Genomic DNA, 20,887 nt, shown 5'->3' with positions numbered 1-20,887 from the left:
CCATTTTTACCGCTTCAGACAGCATTGCCTCTCAGGCCCCTCTAACAGACATTGGAAACAGTCATGTGGGGTGAAAAAAAATCCTGAACAGAAAATTTTCCAATGCTTTATTTTTCTATGGAAAAATTTCCAATTCATTAGCTCATCAGCAAAAATGAATGTGTGTCAATTGCTAATATGATAATAGCCAAGTTTGGCAGTTTCAAAGTTGTAATTATTGTTTTTCAGTTGATTACCCTAGCAAGTATGTGAGAGAATACTTATATGTCATTGGAATACATATATGTCTCAGAATAAAATGGGACTAATATTGACATTGAAACTTAAGGTGCTCGACAACTTCAGTGGAAGAGGGTTCAACTCTGTTGAAATAGCTGAGTAGTTGTCAGCATATCATGTACTTTTCTTTGGGTTTCTAAAATTAGTGTATCAATGGTTTTCAGTAGCTGGTGTGGGGTGTTCTGTAACTTTTCCTATGCAAATAGCACTCTGTAAATCAACTTAATTTGCATTGGGGAAATTTTCAGAAAATTTCCCAATTCAAAATTTCCTGGAAAACCCATATTACTGGTTGGAAGATAGAATCATAGAATAGCAGAGTTGGAAGGGACCTACAAGGCCATCGAGTCCAACCCCCCTGCTCAATGCAGGAATCCACCCTAAAGCATCCCTGACAGATGGTTGTCCAGCTGCCTTTTGAATGCCTCTAGTGTGGGAGAGCCTATGACCTCCCTAGGTAACTGATTCCATTGCCATACTGCTCTAACAGTCAGGAAATTTTTCCTGATGTCCAGTTGGAATCTGGCTTCCTTTAACTTGAGCCCGTTATTCCGTGTCCTGCACTCTGGGAGGATCGAGAAGAGATCCTGGCCCTCCTCTGTGTGACAACCTTTTAAGTATTTGAAGAGTGCTATCATGTCTCCATGTCGTGGAGATGACCTGCCTTTTCCTATTGAGGGAATCCAATTATAGGATTCAAAAATGTAGTGTAGAGAAACTATTTTGACCTGTGCTTTGCTTGTTTTCGTGGCTATGGATTTTTGGCATACGTATGTGGATTGGCCACAGGTTAAAATAAACTCTAAAGCTGTGGTGCCGTTCTGGAGATCACTTTTAGTTACAATGAAGAGAGGCAAGGTTGACTCTTGCTCTGGCTATGAAAGCAGAGAGTGGATGCTGGCAGGTATTATTCTGGGTTTTAAAAGGTTGTTGGTTAGCTTCATGTGGTATAGCACCTCAACAACTTAGCCCATTCATTCATTGAAAGACCTTGCACCATATCTGAAGAACTGGTGCAACCTAATCCAGGGGTGGACTACTTGTGGCTCCAGATGTTTTGATATACAGCTCCCATCAGCCTTAGATAGCGTAGCCAAAAGTGAAGGATGATGGGAATTGCAAGCCAAAACAACTGGAGAACCACAACTTGCCCACCCCTGCCCTAACCCATCAGTTGATTGTCAAAAGAAAGTCCTGTGACTATCTTGAGTTGTATGAGGATCTTGTAAGAGAACTCAACAGGCCACAGTGGAGTGGGATGCTCTTGGCTGTATCCTTTAGCCCTCATCTAGGCAACAATTGTTTTTTAAGAAGAACTTCTTGTAAGAATAAAGATAAGCTGGGCCTCAGTAGCCGATCTTTAGGGTCCGGGGTGGGTGGGTTATACAGGTCACCTTCAAATAACTTGGTGAGCCATTTAGGACTGTAGAGATAACCACCTTTAAATATATGCTACCTTCTAGAATTAAAGAGAAACTGCACTTACTTCAAGCCCGCAGCTACTTCCATCAGACTCCTTTGGAAAGTGTGTATTTCCATTTCAAACCTCTGGACTGAACTTTTTCTGAAGTTCTGCACTTTCTGGAGCAGCTCAGCACCGAAGTTGTGAAAAGTCTACTTACTGATTATGCAATATGGCATCTGATAAATGGGTACAGAGCTTTGCACAGTTAGTCTCACAGGAAACAGAGGCTAACTTTGAGATCTGACTTAGAAAATCCAATGCTTTTAACATCTGGAGAACAGCGTTGGTAACCAAGACTTAATACCATAATCTTAACTATGAAATGCAGTGTTATTGATACTGTACATCATGCCTTGCTGATTTAAGACCCAGTTGTATGGAAAGCATGTAAATTGTAACCAGCATAAAGCATTAGTGTACCACAGGCACTAATACTTTGGTATATAAATGCTTCTATTTTCAGCTAGCTTTGCAGTTTCTTGGATTGCACCTGAGGGGAAACAAAGCTGCTGGTTGAAAAGGAAATGCTAGTGAAGTTGCCAAGATATATTCCTTCAGGCTAGAGCATGGGTTCCAAAGATATATTTTCAGATTTCATGCTAGAGGTTCAGGACTCGCTCAGCCACCTTGTTTCCATAGAAATTGGGGCCTGTGTTCTATATACCTTAAATCTGTGTTCATGTATCTAGCCGAAATCTTTTTTCTTTTCTTCTTCTTTTCTTTTTTGCCCCTTTACCATCTATTGCTCTATGGATCTGCTTGTCCTGCACTCATGCTTGTAGTCAGGTTTGTGGTGTTTTGTGTGGTCATGCTTCTGTGGGATTCCTTTGAACACCATAGTTAAGTGACTCAACAGGAGGAGCCCTGTGCTGAGAAGAAGAGAACTTTCCTAATAGAAGTCCAATCAGGAGGACATTAAATGTTAGTAGAGTAGTTTGTTGCATCATATCTGAGGGTATATTATTTGAGATTTAAATTTATGCACCTTGAATTTCGTTTTTTAATGTCTGGTTTTGTAATAAAGTAAACTTTTGTGGAACTGCATATTCAGTTATTTCATTAGAGTAGACAGTCATAAAGAAATCTGAAGCATGTATTTTATGTGTCTGTATCACTACTATGGTTAGTATCCAGTGTTAGTCCTATGTTGAGTAGATTCATTAAAATGAATAGGACCTCAGTCACAACTAAATTAAGTCTCATTCATTTTAGTGGGTTTACTCTACATGGGATTAACATTGGATGTGACTGTTTTGTTATTTTCTGTGTACTTTTATTTATTTATTTATTTATTTATTTATTTATTACATTTCTATACCGCCCAATAGCCGGAGCTACTCTTGACAAAATTGTGTCCTGTTGCAAGGGGTTAATTTCTGCCTAAATTTTAAAAATGGCCTATCTTAATCTACCTAAGTAGCCTTTTCTTTGTGGCAAGTAAACAAGATTCATTTATTTTTATCTTGAGATGTGCTGGTGATGTATTGCAGTCTTGTAACTCAATACTCACCTGTGATAAATAACCATTTTCCCTTGGGACACAAACAGGCATGAGCTCACATGTAAAATGCAGCCCTACCTACACCCTATCCTCAACTGGTAGCATATCCTATTTCGTGATGAGGGTGTTCCAAAAAACGTATAATTGGATTTTTTTTTCCCCTAGGAAAAAGTCCTATTCAAATTAGGGCAGTTCGAAATGGATATTTTTCACTTTGCATTGGAATATTTTCCAACACCCTAGAGTGATCCAATTTTGTGTGTTTATTTTACTTGTATTTAGTAAGCAAAACTAAAAGCACTGCATGTTAGTATTTTGTCCCAAATACACCACAAGTATTTGACCTGAAAAATTTGAGGGGCGAAATAAAAACACACATAGTATGATTTAAATCTTAAATTTTGTATACATTTTTATTTGAATTCATATAAAAATCTAAAGATTATAGCATGTTACTTCCCTTACATTTTTTACATTTAAGAAAAACCAAAATTCTGAAACTGTTACATTAATAAATTTTAGCAACCCAAAGAGCTGTGCATGAAATGTTGACAATTATTTCAGCAGAATTCAGCTCTCTTCCACTGAGGTTATTGCAGAACCTTCATTTTCAATGTCACTACCTATTAGTTCTATTTCACACTGAGACATATAATTCTCTCACATACTTGGTACCAGATACAATCATATTAATTATATGTAATAATATATTGGTTAATATTAATTAGTTGTAATATATTAATTATACATTAATATATATATATATAGAGAGAGAGAGACAGAAAATATTTTATAATATACTATTATTATAATATATTAATGACAACTTTGAAAGTGCCAAGCCCTCCTCATATTGTATTTGCATTTGGCATCCATTCATTATTACTAATAAACTTAGGGGTGGGGGGGAAATCATGCACTGGGAAAATTTCCAGAAAGTTTCCCATGCAAAATGTAATGCTCCACGTCACTGATCCTATTGCTGCTGTAATTGTCCTTTAAAGATGCTATCTCTGTAAGGGTCAAACTAAATATTATATGTACCTATGTGTAATACTACTACACAACCTTTTTTAAAACAGAAAAAGTTATTTAGGGGGAGTAATAGGGATTGCTAAACCTTCCTTTTTGCAATTAGATTCCCCCCTCCAAGAAAGATTAAATGCATGTTTACCTATTTAAACACAGCACTATGATGACTGCATGTTCAGTTCTATTCTTCTACTGCTTCTAATAATTTCAGAAGAGAAATATGGACAGTGAAATGGGCATTTTCCCACCTCCACTCCCTAGTTTAGGCCAGTGTAAATCTTGCTTTAATGTTAGATAGTAAATAATCTCTATGGTCTCCTTGATATCTCATCCACTGTTTATGCATCCTTCTAGAGATCTCAGAGAGTAAGGATGGGGAAATTGTTCATTATCTAGAGCTTTCATCTCATTTTCCTTTCCTGTTTAACAAGTACATGAAACCAGCAGATGAGATTTTCCAGAGATTTGGAGGTGCCCCCAACATGTTACGGTGCCAGGCTTCTACAATTCAGGGTTCCAAAGATTGGGTTGCCTTCATGTAGTAAGGTGTTCTTGGTGGCTGCTTCTCTTATTCCAAAGAGCCAAGAAATTATTTAAGATGTTTTCTAGAACTTCTTGGATTAGTTTCATGGATTTGTATTTGGTATCTGTTGTCAAAGGTGTCAGGACAGTGTGAAATATTCTGTTTGCTTGTTTTTAATAATATAAAAAGCCACCTGCACAATTGCCGACGAATCCAGGGACTATTCAATCTCTTGACTAGTATCAAGAGATTGAAACTAAATTGAATGGGATTCTGCAATGCAGCTTGCTTGGTCACAACACAACACAAGCTTAAATATTTCCACTTGCTTTCAGAACATGCCTAAAGCATTACTCATCTAAGAGATTGTAAATGCAAAGCTCATACAGAGTAATTTCCTCAGCTGTTTTGTAACTAACCTTAAGAATCTATTAAATATATTAGTCGTGCAAGTAGCAATACTTGTAAATTTCTTGTCTACTTCTCTTCCTCCAAGACTTTCACAGCTACATTAGCCCAGTATTGTCTACTGATTAACAGCCACTCGTTGGATTTTCAGGCAGAAATCTTTCACATATTGCTACTATTCCTTCTAACTGTGGATGGCAAGGATTGAACCTGGGACTTTCTGTGTGCTCTACCACTGAGTTATCATCTCTTCCCCAAAAGAAGGAAGCTCAAGGCCTTCTCCTGGCTCTGGATGGCCAATGTGCAGCTCCCAATGCATTATTAGCACCACACTCTGCCAAGTGAGTGAGCTAGCCAATGGGCATGTCATGTCCCTATTTTCAACTGTGAAATATTGGGGGCAGTATTGGCTCTGAAGAACAGAGAATTCCTGGCTTTAGACCTCTAGTCAGGCCGGACTGAAGGGGATTGACATGTGTACATCAGGAGTGGGAACGCTCCTGACATGTGTACAGCAGGGATCAGAGTGGTGTAATTAAGATAGTGCCAGTGAATACAGTAACGTTATCCCGGAGCTCCACTCAGGGCCACTGCCATCACTGGATTACAAGCAGGGACCATGGGGTAGAGATGGCGGTAGAGATGTTGAGTAGAGTTCTGGGCCCATATATCTGCACTTGCCTGATTGCTTCTGGAAAGTGGAAGAGAGTATCGTCATGTGACTGCCAGCAACTTCATGCAACAGGCGTTAGGAATTGTTGCCCTCCTCCCCATACAAATCTTTAAATATTTTTCCCTAGTCTTCCTTTAATCAAAAGCCAGGAAAATATATGCATCCAACCAGAGTTGCCTAAGCATTGTTAGATATATTTTTTTAATGTGGCAATAATTACAGTGGAAGCAGGAAGAGATTTTTATAACTGTGACAAATTTTTTGGTCTCCTTCTCGTAATATGTGAGAAGACGTGCTTTCTCTTGTAATATCCATCTTCCATAAGAACACATTACTTCTACATCCCAGATTCCATTGTGAATTTCCAATTAAATTGTAGTCCAGCTCCATTCTAGAAAAAATGCAGGCAGCTTGTAAAACTGAAGACTGCACACTCTTGCTTTAAAAATGGTAAATTTAGAAATAGTCTGAAGGTGAATTTGCAGGAAATTAGTGATTTATGAGCCTCCCTGGACTTGTCAGACACCACACATAATAAAAACTAAATGCTGGATTTTAGGTTCACACTGTTGGAAAATCTGTGCCATTAAACAATCTTGTTTCTACTACGTCTAATTATCTTTGTTAACTAATATTTTGGGTGAGCTCCAGTGAATTGCATAACTTTAAAAAGAAAAAAAATCCCTGGTGTGGAAAACAGACAAAACTAAATATGTTTTTTTCATCCTAGATAGTGGTTTTGGTAGTGAACTGGATTTAGTAAAATTGTATAATTGTCATTATAGATACTATCTCTAGTAAGAAAACAACATTTTGTAAGATGTCTTGTTGATTCAGAGTAGAACCTTGATTTGCTTCATTACATATCCTTTCTGCACCAGTGTATATTCTGCTATGTTATCGCTGATCATCCTTTCTATTTCTGGGCCTTAAATACAGTAAAGTGATAATTATCTTGTTATTGCCACTATACAAACAAATTAAAACTACCGGATTGGATCCTGTGAGTACAGTTCAGTGAGCGGAACCTCCTGCTCAGACAAGGATGGGGCAGTTTTTTTTTGGATTCATTCAGCAGTCTGCAGGCCCTGAAAATCTGTTCCAGAAGTTGGAGAAACCTTCCAGAAGGCTGTGGGGAGGGGGGAATTGTTTAAAATGGTTTCCCTTCCTCTTTCAGTGAGTTGAATCATGAGCCCCTACTGCTGAATCCAAACTGCTGAATTGATTTGTATTCCATTTAATACTAACATAGTTAAATTCCTATAAACTGAAGGAAATACTTCCTTGCCTACTCTGGTCCTAGAAAAGGGAATGGTGCAAGGGGTGTTTAATACCTATGGAATAACACTTGGAATACTTGCAGCGATATTTTTAAGTTGAATCTTGCCGTTCACTACTTGAATTTTCAGAGGTTTAACAGATTTTGCTTTGCATTAATACAACTTTATATAATTAGAAATCTTCTGAATTTAATGGAATTTTTTAAAATGTCTGTTAAATTTAGGCCACAGCTAGACCTAAGGTTTATCCTGGGATCATCCAGGGTTCGCCCCTGCCTCAGCACTGGATCCCCTGTGTGTCACCTAGATGAACAGGTTTGACCCCTGGACGATCCAGGGATAAACCTTAGGTCTAGCTATGGCCCTAGTCTCTTTTTTGTTATTTGAAGCTCCCCTATAAATGGAAGTCTCATCTGTATTTTTCACAGCCCTTTTTGTGACCCTAGAGACTCTTTGCAACCAGATGTTGTTTTATAGTGTTTTTATTTCTGTGTTTTATGTAATGTACTATTGCCTGATAGAAATTGAAGATGTGAAAGTGAACTTTTAAATATCCTTCCTTTCATTGTTCCCTTAATTCACAGAAGTTTCCTTGACTTGTAAAAATAATTTATTTTATGCTGTTAAAGTATTCGGAGTTAAACATTATATGTAGTGCTGAAATTAACCTTTGACTTTTAAACACTGGCAGTTCTCCAGCTGCTACATAAGAATTGCTGCCATCTGTATGTTTTGTTTAGACTTTGTCCAGGTTCAGATGATCATGGGGGGGAAATAAGCTATCATGGCTTTGTGCCATGCGTGCAATGGTCATTGATGTAACTACCCATGCTGCATCATGGGTTTGTGTGTCATCTGAATCCAGTGCACGGCGCAGCTGGGGTAATTTCATACCCATCCTATAACTCATTACTTGCAGTAGGGATTGTAAGGTGGGTATGAAGCCACCCCCACTGCGCTGCACACCGGGTTCGGACAGCAGACCAACCTGCACTGCAACATGGGCAATTATGTAAACGACGGACCCACAGTATATGCAGGGGCAGGGGGAGAAGCCACGATGGCTTCTCACCCGCCCCCAGTGATTGTCCAAACACCCCTATATTTTGTCTATGTGAGCTCATAGTGAGGGATGCTTGTATGAGGAAGAAAGTGTTGGATAGAATGCCTCCAAGTTTTTAAATGTACTCTAGTCTAGAATGAATATCTGATATGGAAGATTGGCAAAATTACTCCTTCCTTTTTGTTTCTGGGGAATTGTTGGAACTGACACTAGAGAGAGATGGCTTGAGTGCCAGTGTCGGAAGACTGGAGCCAGATCTAACCAAGTGTAGTGGTGGTGACAGTGGAGAAGATAGTATACTACTACTTTGCTATTTGCACGCTGCTTTTCACCAAAGTATATAACCTACCAAAGTAAATTATGAAATAATAGCAGTGTACTTTTATTGCTGAAGCATTCTACCTCTTGTTTCATTATGTCACAAAATTGATCAGAAGGCTTAAACTAATGAGTAGAATATTGCTTGCAAGCTTATTGAACCAATATGGTATTTCCACCTACCATAGCTTTTCTGAGAGAAAAAAAAATACAATATAATGATATATGGTGTGGTATATCCAAATTGGTCTGGGAAAGGATAGTGGTTAAACAAGGGTCTTGGCTCAAAGATATTTTGCTAGTTTGTCTTTACCTGTCAGACTTATTTTCTGTAGGCATCAACTTTTTGCTGTTGTCTCGTCAGATCTGATTTCTCCGATTTATTCATGTCCTATGCATTTTTAGGATTGATCATCATAATCGACAATCGTAATTGACAACAGTTTGTTAAAAACCTGTTTGTCATTGCTACAATCACTCCAACTATCACTGAACCTTAGCACACTCTAATTTGCTGAACATAGATGCTATGTTTCACCTTGCTTCCTGCACATAGAACCTTTAATATGACCTGGAACATATGTGCGTAGGCCTCACTTGAATACTTTACCTCTTGATTTTCATAGCATATCATGTTAGCAAGACCCACTTGCATAGGTGTTTTACGCATGCAAAGTCCAGTTCACATTAAAGGTACTACATGCGTGAGAGAAAGTACACAAGCATGGGGTAGACTGTAAGTGAAAAATTGCTAAGATAGTTTAACAAGTTTCATTTGTCTTCAAAAGAGGGTATTTCTCTAAAATGAGAGGATTGATAAAAAGAAGTTGAAAGGGAAAGTCAAGAGGATCAGTTCTCTTCAGAATGCTTTGCAATTACTCAAAACCATAATAATAGAAGCTCAGGTTGAATGTATATTGCAGGTCAGGTCAGATAAGGTACCAAGGTAAGGTACCACAGAGTCCAGGAAGTCACCAGCATGGTTAATGAACAGTGTCAAGGAACCTATTAGGAAAATGGAAGTGTTTCCCAAACAAGGAGAACAAAAAGGAACACACACATACACAAAAGAAATGCAAGCAAACAGTAAGGGATTCAAAGGGGTTTTGAGGCACATATTGCGAATAACATGGGGCAGTATCCAGTAAGACACCAATTGCATTAGCTGGTGTGACGGGATTATCTAGAAAACACGGCACATTAGTTAATGCTATTGGCATTACGCTAGAGGTCCCTTACGCCAGCGCAGCATAATTTATGTTAGTACTCACATCTTATTTGATACTGCCCGTTAAGACTAACAAATAAAAAATACCCTTTAAATATATCTTAAGTAGGAAAATGGCTAAGCTGCTGGTGAATCCTTTGAATAAGAAAGGAGTTAAAGGAAGATAAATAGATTTAGGAGAACCTGAATGATTTATTTGTCTGTCTTTACAGCAAAAGAGGAAGAGTAGTTATTGGTGCCTGACCTGATATTTTCAGGAAGGGAGTTTGAGGAACTGAGGTGAATAGGTGTGTACATTTCCACTATGGTGTACAGTGGTGTACATCCCACACACCAGGGAAATCTGTGCACTGGTCAGAGGCAGCCTTGTTAGATGCTTAATGGGGATAATGCTTGGCTTTGGATGATTTAGATAGGAAAGCTGCTACTTCAGAGTTAAGTACCACTTCTACTTAATGGTGTCATGCAAAATCTGTCGTCGTGGAAGCCGACTGAAGAGTACTTTAAGTGCCTCATCCAGGGGTTATAAATCTTGTTGCAAGTACATTCATGTCTTCTTTTTTGCCATTTCTACACACTCTGCATGTCCAGATCACATGCATTTATTTTCAAGTGTCACCTGCTGAATCCTTGAAATCAGTGCTGTGCACTTAAAACAGGTGGTTTCTTTCCTGTTAGTGACCTAACCTTTATTTATATCTTAGCATCAAAAGTTCTGAACTATCGTGAACTTCATGCTGTATGATTTAAGATTTTTTTTTCTAGAAAGGAAGACTCATTCAATAATACAGTGTATTATATAAATGAGCAGATACTTGTAACTTCAGAGAAACTAGCCTGTTCATCCTGAAAAGACCTGTTGAATTGTTATGCAGCGCAAACAGAAGCAGATGAACTAACCTTTAATATCAATTGTCATACACAGATGATGGTAGAAATAAACACAGAAAATAATGCAACACAAGTAGTATAATCACAAACCTTAGAAATAGAAAGCCAAGGTGCCCCATAGTTACAAAACAGATGTTTGGTTGAGAAGCCCAGTTCTAAGAGATTTTTCTTCCCTCTACTATTGTTCTCTGCAGGTGGTTACTTTGGTTTCAAACTCTAATGGCCTCCAGTAAAACTAGTTTCTCATCAAAGGACTGGCTGAGATGTAAAGCAAACACTGTTACTGCAGGCTTCCTCCCTTGCTTGTTTGTGGGTTAGGATTTGACATATGTTTTTCTTTGATGTATGCAATACCCCACATCTCACAGCCTTCTGATTCAGAGCAAATGGGTTGTCCTCATAGCCACTCAAGCAGAATGCTGCTTAAAGATTATAATGCTGTATTCCTGTTATTGCTGCTGTTGTTGTTCACCACTTGGATATTTTAATGATGGTATATAACTTGTGTAAATAAACAAGCATAAAACAATGGCTGGCAGGACTAGCTTTTGGCTAGTACCATTTCATATACCATCTCTGCCAGTGAAATGCTTATTCAGTGGACATTTTATTATTTATTTATTTTATTGGGTTTTATTAGTTCCCTGAGGAAAATCTTCCACTGTTGCTAGAATTTGCTTCTTCATGTGGAGAGGCACTCTACAAAACCTAAATGATTTTAAAGACCAGCGTGTCCCAGAAACATGCATCAATTATCTGATAGCTTATTCAACAAGCGTGAGTGAAATTCTCTGTGGGCAAATGTATCCTGAATAATGCTTATGCTAATCATTTCACATCACAACAAATTTGGCTATAAACAGAACATGAATAGCTTCAAGGTTAGTCTGACAGATGAGTGGTCAAAATGCTGTAGGGTTGTTCAGATATGTATCTGTCTGTGTCATGCACCCAAATTTATTAATTTTATTTATTCACAGTTCTTATACTGTCTCAAAACAGGAGCACTGGGTGACTTACCAAATTTGATAATGCAAATATCAATAAAACATTAAAACCCTACTATAAAACAGTTAAAATATGACAATAATCATCAATCAGAGACACAGAAGTCTTGAGCCAAATGCTTCTGTTAACTTGCATTTTAAAATATTCACAGTGGTGGCTAATTGTACCTCTCCTTGGAAGACAAAAAGTCCAGGAATAACCAAGTCATGTAAAATAGGAGTGTTTGTCTTTGTCCTCCAAAGATATCTAAATTATGCTGAATTTGCATTTTATTTTATTATTGTTATTTTGCATTTATTTTATTGTTATTTTGCATATTATTTTGCATAAGGGGGCTGTTGATTTGGGATCTTATTAACAAGCTAATGAAGCTTTTTTCTGATTGAGTGAATTTAGATACTGTAGTAGAATGACGAAAATGGCAAAGTTCTTTGAGGCTTAATTTTTCCAAGCATTGGAGTTTTGGGTCTGCCTGTTACGCTCTGAAACTACTTGTGAACATGGCAGGTGCATTTAGCATCATCTTGAATGTATTATTCTGTATCTACGATTTAATGGTAGTATCTTAAATCACTCCTCAAAATTCCTGGCCCATCTCAAACTAGAAATAAAACTTCTGTCCTGCTTTCTGGGACCTGCAGCTTCCGCCCCCCCCACCTTGTCTACCATTTTAACCTTATATTGCCAGTGTGTTTATATCTAATGAAAAGCTGATACCTCCCAACAGTAATCTTCTTTTGCATCTTGACTGAGTTCTTTCTGTATATTTCTAGGAGGATTGGCTGTTAGCTAATTTAGAATATCTACTATTTGCCTAAAATTTACAGGCAAATTGTAATGCAAGCCTAGCTATTATGGAAAAAAGAAAAGAAATTGAACATGCATAATTAGATTCTCAATTCAATGTAATCTTGGTCGCATTAAAGGAGATGCTAACCTCTTGTAATTAATTTTTTTTACCATGAGCTTCCACTTTTCTCAGGCTATTCAAACCCATGTTGTTATCAAAACAGAATTTTTGCAGAATGTGATTAAAAAACGCACTTGTTCAATTTTCCCATTCAGGCAAGCTACGTATACAACAGTTAGCTGAGAACACCAGGTATTTCCGCAGGCGGCTTAAGGAAAATGGCTTTATCATCTATGGAAATGAAGACTCCCCTGTTGTTCCTTTGATGCTCTATATGCCAGCAAAAATTGGGTAAGTTGTACGGGAAGACAGCAATAATTTAGCACTAGCAAAAGTAGTAGCAATTGGAACCTGTTTCTTTGCTAGCTTAGACTGTACATAATTGTCAGTGGTAGAGCAGAGAGTGAAGGAACTTTTTGGAAACTGACAGGCCGAGCATGTGGAGTAGGAGAGAAGGGCATGGAAGTATTAAGCTGCTCATTTGGAGGTTAGGCTCTCAATTCACAGGAAGCAGGATCCTTTGCTCAATGTCACATTCTACTTGATTTTTGTTGTTGTAGCTACATGGAATTGTAAGACACACATCTTTGAATACTTCTGAGCAGCACAGGGTTTCCACTCAGATAGCAGTAAGCAAGGGAGGGGTGATGGTGGAATTCTTGGAAAGTGAGCTCCCAAGCTGAAGTTGCTGTGTTCTATCAAAGAGACTTTCAAGTTTAAGTTACAAATCCATTTAGAAGCAGCCTGCTAAAAGACCAGCCCCTGCCAAATATAATCTTTCAGCTTTGTGAGAACTTAATACAGTGAAACCTTTCTAGGAAGACCACCTCAGGACTGAACAAAAGAGGCCTTTGTGTGCAGGCACTCTCCTTCTAAGGCAAGGCAGTCAGAACAGTGGCCTCCCAGGCGTTCTTCACTGAAGGCCCCCCTTGCACTGAGCAGCACAGGCCTTACATTGCTGCTGCTTCATTAATCTTGTCTTGCTTTCTTTGCAGCGCATTTGGACGAGAGATGTTGAAACGACACATAGGTGTAGTGGTTGTGGGTTTTCCTGCCACTCCAATCATTGAATCCAGAGCCAGATTTTGTTTGTCTGCAGCTCATACCAAGGAGATACTTGATGTTGTAAGTACCTAAATTTGTCTCTGCTTTGTCTATTTTAAAAACAATAGAAAGTCCATTTTTGGATTAAAGATAACTAGTCATAGCAACTGGACATGAGAAATGATCTTCTGGGCACCACATGAGTTTTGCTTTGTAAGTCTGAGCAGATCGTTCTCAGTTCTGAGAAGGGACAGTTCTCAGTCCATTCCTTGGTTTGGTACTAGGGATTCTGTATCGAATTAGTATTGGTATTATGTCACTAGTATTCTTCACATGGGTTGTTAGCCTCTTCGAAGTGCTGGCTAAGAGGAGGGAAGCAATTTAAAGACATTCTAGTCAATACTTGAGAATTTGTCCTGGTGTAGATGAACAGTGGCTGAATAGAGTTGTGTTTGGAAAGGGTTGAGGTTACTTGTTCATAAATGTGTCGGCCTGATTACAATTAATGGCGTGTTTCAGATTGTGGGTGGGAGTGCTTTGTTTTTACAAACCAAACTATTATTTGAACAGTATCAAAGTTGCTAGCATATTGTCAAAGCCTGCTACGGTTTTGAGCAACTACTGAGAATTAGCTTTGACTTCTCTAGAAACTCTAAACCATTTTTTAAATTCCTGCCATCTGTTAATTTGAATTCAGATTATCTGTTAGTTCTTGATTTGAATGTACTGCTCCTTACCTAACCTTTGTATATATTTATACAATCAATGCTGTGCAGGGGTAGAGGTGGAGGTGCATATGCACACAAGCGTGTACACACACACACACACACACACACACACACACAGAGTTAAACAAATCAGCAAGAAGAGAATACAACTGAATATAGCATTTGCCTAACTAAAGCTGAGAGTGTCCTTAGCTTGCAGTCCAAAGAATGGAAAGTAAAGCCCCCTGACTATAAGCCTTTTTCAATTGCAATTACTCAGTCAAGCTTTGCACAAAGAGCACCAGTAACTTTCAGAGTAATTGCTTTAGTTTTCTTTATTCTAGCCAGCCATGCAAGTATGTTTAAAGAATTGGTTATTCTTTAACCATGCATTAGTTATTTCTCGGCAAACAACCATGCATTGGTTATTTCTCGGTTGGACTACTGCAACCTTCTTCTCACTGGCCTTCCTTCTTCTCACATCAGTCCATTGGTTTCTGTTCACCACTCTGCTGCTAAGATCATCTTCTTGGCTCGCCGCTCTGACCATGTTACTCCACTTCTGAAATCTCTTCATTGGCTTCCAATTCACTTCAGAATCCAATATAAACTTCTCCTGTTGACCTACAAAGCTTTTCACTGTCTAGCTCCTTCCTATCTCTCCTCTCTCATCTCACACTATTGCCCCGCTCATGCTTTTCGCTCCTCTGATGCCATGTTTCTCACCTGCCCAAGGGTCTCTCCTTCCCTTGCTCGGCTTCGTCCATTTTCTTCGGCTGCCCCTTACGCCTGGAACGCTCTTCCAGAACATTTGAGAACTACAAGTTCAATCGCAGCTTTTAAAGCTCAGCTAAAAACTTTTCTTTTTCCTAAAGCTTTTAAAACTTGATTTTGTTCTGACTTTTATACTGCCTGTTTGGTGCATTCTCTTCCCCTCCTTATTGTTTTATTATGACTTTATTAGAATGTAAGCCTTTGCGGCAGGGTCCTGCTATTTATTGTTTTACTCTGTACAGCACCATGTACATTGATGGTGCTATATAAATAAATAATAATAATAATAATAATAATATATTTAATTTTGGAGTAAGATATCACTTTTGAAGATAATCTTAATGGAAGCAGCAGGGTTTGAAGGACAAATTATTCCATTTATGGTAGTTCTGCATTGGATACTGCCCAAGAATACAACTCATGGGTAGGTACAGAAAGCTGTAGTTTTCCCCCCAACCTGGTGCCACCAAGATGTTTTGGAATACAATACCCAGCATTCCTGTTTTATTGGCCATGCTTGTTGGGGCTGATGGAGTTGAAGCCCAGGACCTCTGCAGGGGAATTGCTATTGTCCTCTCCACTTCTCGCTGTGCCTTCTGAGATTTCACAAGCAAAGTATTCTATTCTGCTGCTGGTTGTGATGGTTTTTATTCTTGGCTGCTGTTTTTCTCTTTGTTTTAATCTGCACTGACTTATGTTTTGTGTTATTGTGAGTACTGTATGTTTCTAATGTATTGTACATTGCCCAGAGAACTTCAGTTGTTGGGGAGTTTGAAAGTACAGTAAATAAATAAACAAAATTTATTTAATTTTTCAAGTAACTGAAAGTCTTGGGTGCTTCCATGGTGACCTGAAAAATAGCAAACCCCAGTTAAGTAAGTGCACAGCTCTGCTGTTTCTATGACTCACAAGTTATTTGGATGTCTGAAAAAGCACATGAGACGGATTAGTAGAGCACAATTGTGCAGGATGTTGTCTTGCTTCTTCTTTGCCAATTTAATGCCAAACCTGAAGTATGTGGAGCAGCAGTATGAAAAAGAATCATATGTTGCAGAGGAACCCTTCAATATGACATTGGGGTCACTGAAAAGCTCAGCCTGTGCTTTTGTGTATTTATTATCTGCCAGATGACCAACGGACTATAAAACAACTCAGGATCTAGATTGCAGTAATTGGATTTACTGAACAGGTGCATGCACTCCCCCAAACAATTCCTATACAGAGACATCCTGAAAAAATAGCTTGACAAGATCCATCTTGAAGCTCGGTCTGCCTTGCTTCCAAGTGTGAGCTGCTGCTTTTTTTCAAGTGAAAAAAGTGCACTTTTTTGAAAGCATACATCCAAATGCAGACTTTTACGACATTGATTAAAAAGTGAAAATGCACTCTTTGTCCCCCTGAAATGTGCATTTTTAAAGTGCACATTTCCTAACATATACATTTTGCTCAGGAATATGGGAATAAAGCTCGAGAATATGTAACTTTGCCCAAACACCTGTGTTCGCATTTTTGGGGGTGCCAACGGGGCAAGTTCTGCTCTTCAGTGCAAATGAAGTTCTTGTACATCCCCAGGTGAACGTACCAAAGTAACTTTATTTGAAGGAAATCTTCATGGAGACTTGAGCCTTCTTTCAGAATAAAGTTATACATATTCAGCAAGGTTGGAGCATTGGTCATCAGATCTGAAAATCTTTACTAAATTATCAAAATTGACAAGTAGAATATGGAAGCAGCTTTTCAGATCCTAAACTGAAAAGCTGTCTACTCATGCCTGGGTCTTGTTCATCCTTATGAAAGAGACCATCTCTCTTTTCTCTTTTTCCCTCCCCTTCCTCTCCACTCACCACCACACACACACACACACACACACACACGACACCTGAGATTTGTAATACTTCCTTATTAAACCAACCCATATGATGGGCAGCAGTTCAATATAGAACTGTTTTATGTAAATAAAACTTCCTTGCCTGAAAATACTTTGGCCCTGGATCAGAGCGAAGCCCCTTATAACCTGCATCCCTGTGGGCTGGTGCTTTCTTTTCAGTGATGAAAAATATATTACACTTTCCTGAAGTCAGAGTTCACCAATGCCATTTCCTTTGTAGTCTTTGCAAGTCACATGCTTCTCTTTGTTTTAAATTAATAAAATCCTAAATCTGAGTTCAAGAATAACAGTTAACAGACTCTTTCAACAGAAATGTTAACCTCAAATTATTTCCATATGTTGCTTTTTGCTAAAGCTCTGCTTAAAATGTACTCACTGTTAGAATATGTTTGGCAATGTCTACCTTTGTTCCTCTTTTGCCTCGTGCCCCCTTCAATTCAGAGTATATGGAGCCACTGTTTATTGGGAGGGCGCGCTTCCAAATCGATGCCCCTACCTTGAGGCTCCATGGCATTTGGCACCCATTTGTACACTTTACATTGTTGATTATTGGGGCCACATAAGTTGTGAAGGAATAAGAACAACTGAACTGCATGGCCAATGGGACATAGCCCAATACACCTGGAGGACAACAGGCTGGGGAAGGCTAATGTAAGGTATAAAAGAGTCCTTAGAATGAAGAGAGGTTAGAACTTCTAGTTTAAAACTGAACCAGTAGAAGGTGTATACAATGGGCAGTGCATGCTCTTCACCTAAATACAGATTCTTCCCCTAGGTAAGTCAAATTCAGCACCAAAAATTCTTTGCTAACCGTTTTTGCCCACCTTCACTTCACTGCCACTCAACCATTAGAGGACATTTTCTCCCCTGGCCACTAGCTTCAGAGATCTCAATGGACATTGCTTACACAATTTCAAAGCAGTCTTCACACCTGTAAGAGCTCGAACATTGTCTTCTTAAAATGAAAGCTGAGGTTTTCAGGATTCTAAATTTCATATCCCAGTAACAAATCTCATTTTTGCACAGCATGGCAGACTACATTTCTGACAGAGTGTTCTTATCCACTGAAATGGAGACTATTTGTTCTGCATGCTGAATAGATCTATCCATTTTGTATATAATTCCCTCTTGAAAAGAGGGACAACTGGAGATTAAACTGCAGTTCTGTTGGATTATGATACAAGATGTAATTTATTGTTTTTCTATCACCCATTGCTGGATGCTGGATGGCTAGAAATAAGCCTACCCAGAAGGTTCATATTCTCAGGGAAAGGAGGAACATTTGAAATAACTGTAAATAATAATAATAAATGTATTTCTTGCCCGCCTTTCCATTTTGATTGAGGCGTGGAACAACAATAAACGATAAAATACATAATACACAGATAAAAACTGTTTAGGTCAGGAAGATCCAAGGCCTGTGGAATTCATGCCAGGGCCCAACAGGGCTTCAGTTTGGTTTTCTCTCAGACAGCTGCCCACTCTGTCCCCTTTCACTGGGATACCTGCAAAACTGCAAGTTTTGAAATAAAAGGGAGTTTCAAAAACACTCAGGTTTTTTTTTAAAAAAAGTAAATACTGTATAGTACAAGTGCCTTGTGTGAGATGTTAACCACTGACTGGGTTTGGATGACACAATAACCAATGGTTAAATAGTCAAAGGTGTATTAAATAGTCAACAGTTGGTTATCAGGACTTTTTCAAATCACGGTTGGTTATTCGGCCGAGTTGATTATTTGAACAACCGTTGGTTATTGTGTCGAGTGTTGGGCACCTTAACTATTTCTTCGCACACAGTTGGTTATTTTCAGCAACTGTAGAGTCCCCTAGCAAGAGCGACCAAAGCAGCAGCTGCCACTTTATTCCAGCTGGCAGAATTCGCAATGGCTGATGGGATACCAGTGAGAGAACTGAGGGGGAGAGAGAGGGCCGGGGAATGTGTCAGTCAAACACAGAGTTGACTAATAGTCAACTCGACACTGGCCTTAACCCACACCATGGTTGATTATAATCATGTCATGTGGGGAGTACCCCCTTGATAATCGACCATGGAGTTGACTATTAACCTGCCTTTGACTATTGTGTTGTCCGAATGCAGCCATTGTGTTTCTTGTGTGGATCTCCCCCCCCCCCACTGATCCTTCTTTCACTTAAGTGTTGCTTTTCCCCCTCTTTTCCTCAGGCTTTAAAGGAAATAGATGAAGTTGGAGACATGTTGATGTTGAAATATTCCCGTCATCGATTAGTACCTCTTCTCGACCGACCTTTTGATGAGACTACCTATGAAGAGACCGAAGACTGAGTTCTTTCCATGTCTTTTTATACATGGGGCACACTCCTCAGAACTCTCTGTGGCTCAGAGGCCAAGGTTCTTGAACCAAACACTTAATGACTGCTTAGCATAAACAGAATGACTTTTTACTCACAAAACTGAAGTGACCATAGCAGCCCTAGATGGTGTGTTGTAAATGGCAAAAAAACCACAAACCCTTGGCTTTTATTCCTGTTGCTTCAAAGTCATGCCCTAGGGAGGAGCTTGGCTTACACTTTAAAATGCTGCTTCTTTATTTATTTGTCACAGTGAGATCACAGTGGCCACTGTTAGCAGTGGATGCATTGCACATCACACTGCCATGTGGGCATTGTTAATGTGTCTTAAGATGCTGCAGTGCTTCTGTCACAACATTTCCTTTTTCATGACTAAAATCTAACCTTCAGAGTGCAAAACCAGGCAGTTCATGCAGGCAAGGCTTCTGAGGAAATCGTTGACAGCTAACTTAAATATATTTAACAAAAAATAATCAACCAAAGTGTTTTCTTTTTCCATTTACTTTGTGCTTTTTTGGTCTTTCTGATTATTAAAATGTTGGCTGGCTTTGCCACTTAAGGCACAAAAGAGGAGATCTTCCAGGGCCTTAGCCTCATTGGGTTTTTTAGTCTGGATTACAAGTGTTCCTTCGTTAGGGTAAGTAGCAAAGGATATTTCAAAGCAGGATAGATCTTTGCGTGGGCATTTTCCTTTCCTTGTGTAGAATTACTCCAGCTCTCAAGGTGCAGCCACACTTCCATTTCCCACAATGAGATCTAGTGCTGCTTGTTAGATCAGTGAATGGCCCAGCTGGCAGATAACGAGAAGCCACTGTGGGTGAATTTCCCTGTGGGCCTTCTTGTCCTGCCATTTTGAATATTCAGGGCACACTGGAGGTGCAGTATAGCTTCTCGTTACGTCCAAACCTATGAGGGTAGTTCATTGGGATGGTTGACAAGCTACCCACAACCCTGTAACAGCCAGGTTCACACATAACGAGAAGCTGGGGTGCGACTCTGCCATGCCCCAGATATTCAAAGTGGTGACAGCCATGCAACAATTTCACCTACCGTGGCTTCTCATTACCAGGTCAGCATCTTGTCTGCTGTGGCTTTAGCTCTTCTTGGTAGCAGAAAGCATCAAATTGATAGAGGAGTCACATGCTGCTAAGGCACCTTATTTTTCCTCCTTTCATGTAGCAGCACTCCTATTCCATGTTTTGGCAGAACTGGGATTTTATTTCCCAAATGCTGCAGTTCTACGAGACTGTTCCTGTGATATTGATACCATTTAGGTGCTTGCTGTGGCCACAGAAGATAAGCATCATGAGGCAAAATCCACAACTGTACTTATGCATAGGTGGGTATTTGTGAAGTTGCTTTTGTAGAATTCTGTGTATCGAGAGCAATTAACAGGATTCTCAGTTGTACAACAGGCCCTTAGTCTGTTGAGATTCTTTGTGCAAGTGGAAATAACTATTTCTTTTGACATGAGATGAACCCCTCCCCATTCCCTACTTCTCCCAATTTAAATAACTTAATCCTATGGATTTTTGCCCTAAAATATTTAAAATAAGTCTTGGAAGCA

At 39.0% G+C, this 20,887-nt stretch overlaps 1 protein-coding gene across 1 annotated transcript in view; it reads left to right on the top strand.

Moving 5' to 3' along the window:
- SPTLC2 (serine palmitoyltransferase long chain base subunit 2) overlaps nucleotides 1-20,561 on the top strand; it is a 75,615-nt gene extending 55,054 nt beyond the window's left edge. The window contains exons 10-12 of the mRNA XM_063117907.1: nucleotides 12,735-12,870; nucleotides 13,575-13,704; nucleotides 19,175-20,561. Of these exons, the coding sequence (XP_062973977.1) occupies nucleotides 12,735-12,870; nucleotides 13,575-13,704; nucleotides 19,175-19,294 (386 nt within the window). The 3' untranslated portion in view covers nucleotides 19,295-20,561. The remainder of the gene's footprint in view (nucleotides 1-12,734; nucleotides 12,871-13,574; nucleotides 13,705-19,174) is intronic.
- Nucleotides 20,562-20,887: the final 326 nt, after the last annotated feature.

Source organism: Elgaria multicarinata, chromosome 2, assembly GCF_023053635.1.
Source record: "Elgaria multicarinata webbii isolate HBS135686 ecotype San Diego chromosome 2, rElgMul1.1.pri, whole genome shotgun sequence".
In the NCBI taxonomy this organism is placed as follows: domain Eukaryota; kingdom Metazoa; phylum Chordata; class Lepidosauria; order Squamata; family Anguidae; genus Elgaria; species Elgaria multicarinata.
The sequence above is the reverse complement of the archived record's forward strand: the minus strand, read 5'-3'. Positions and strand labels throughout refer to the sequence as shown.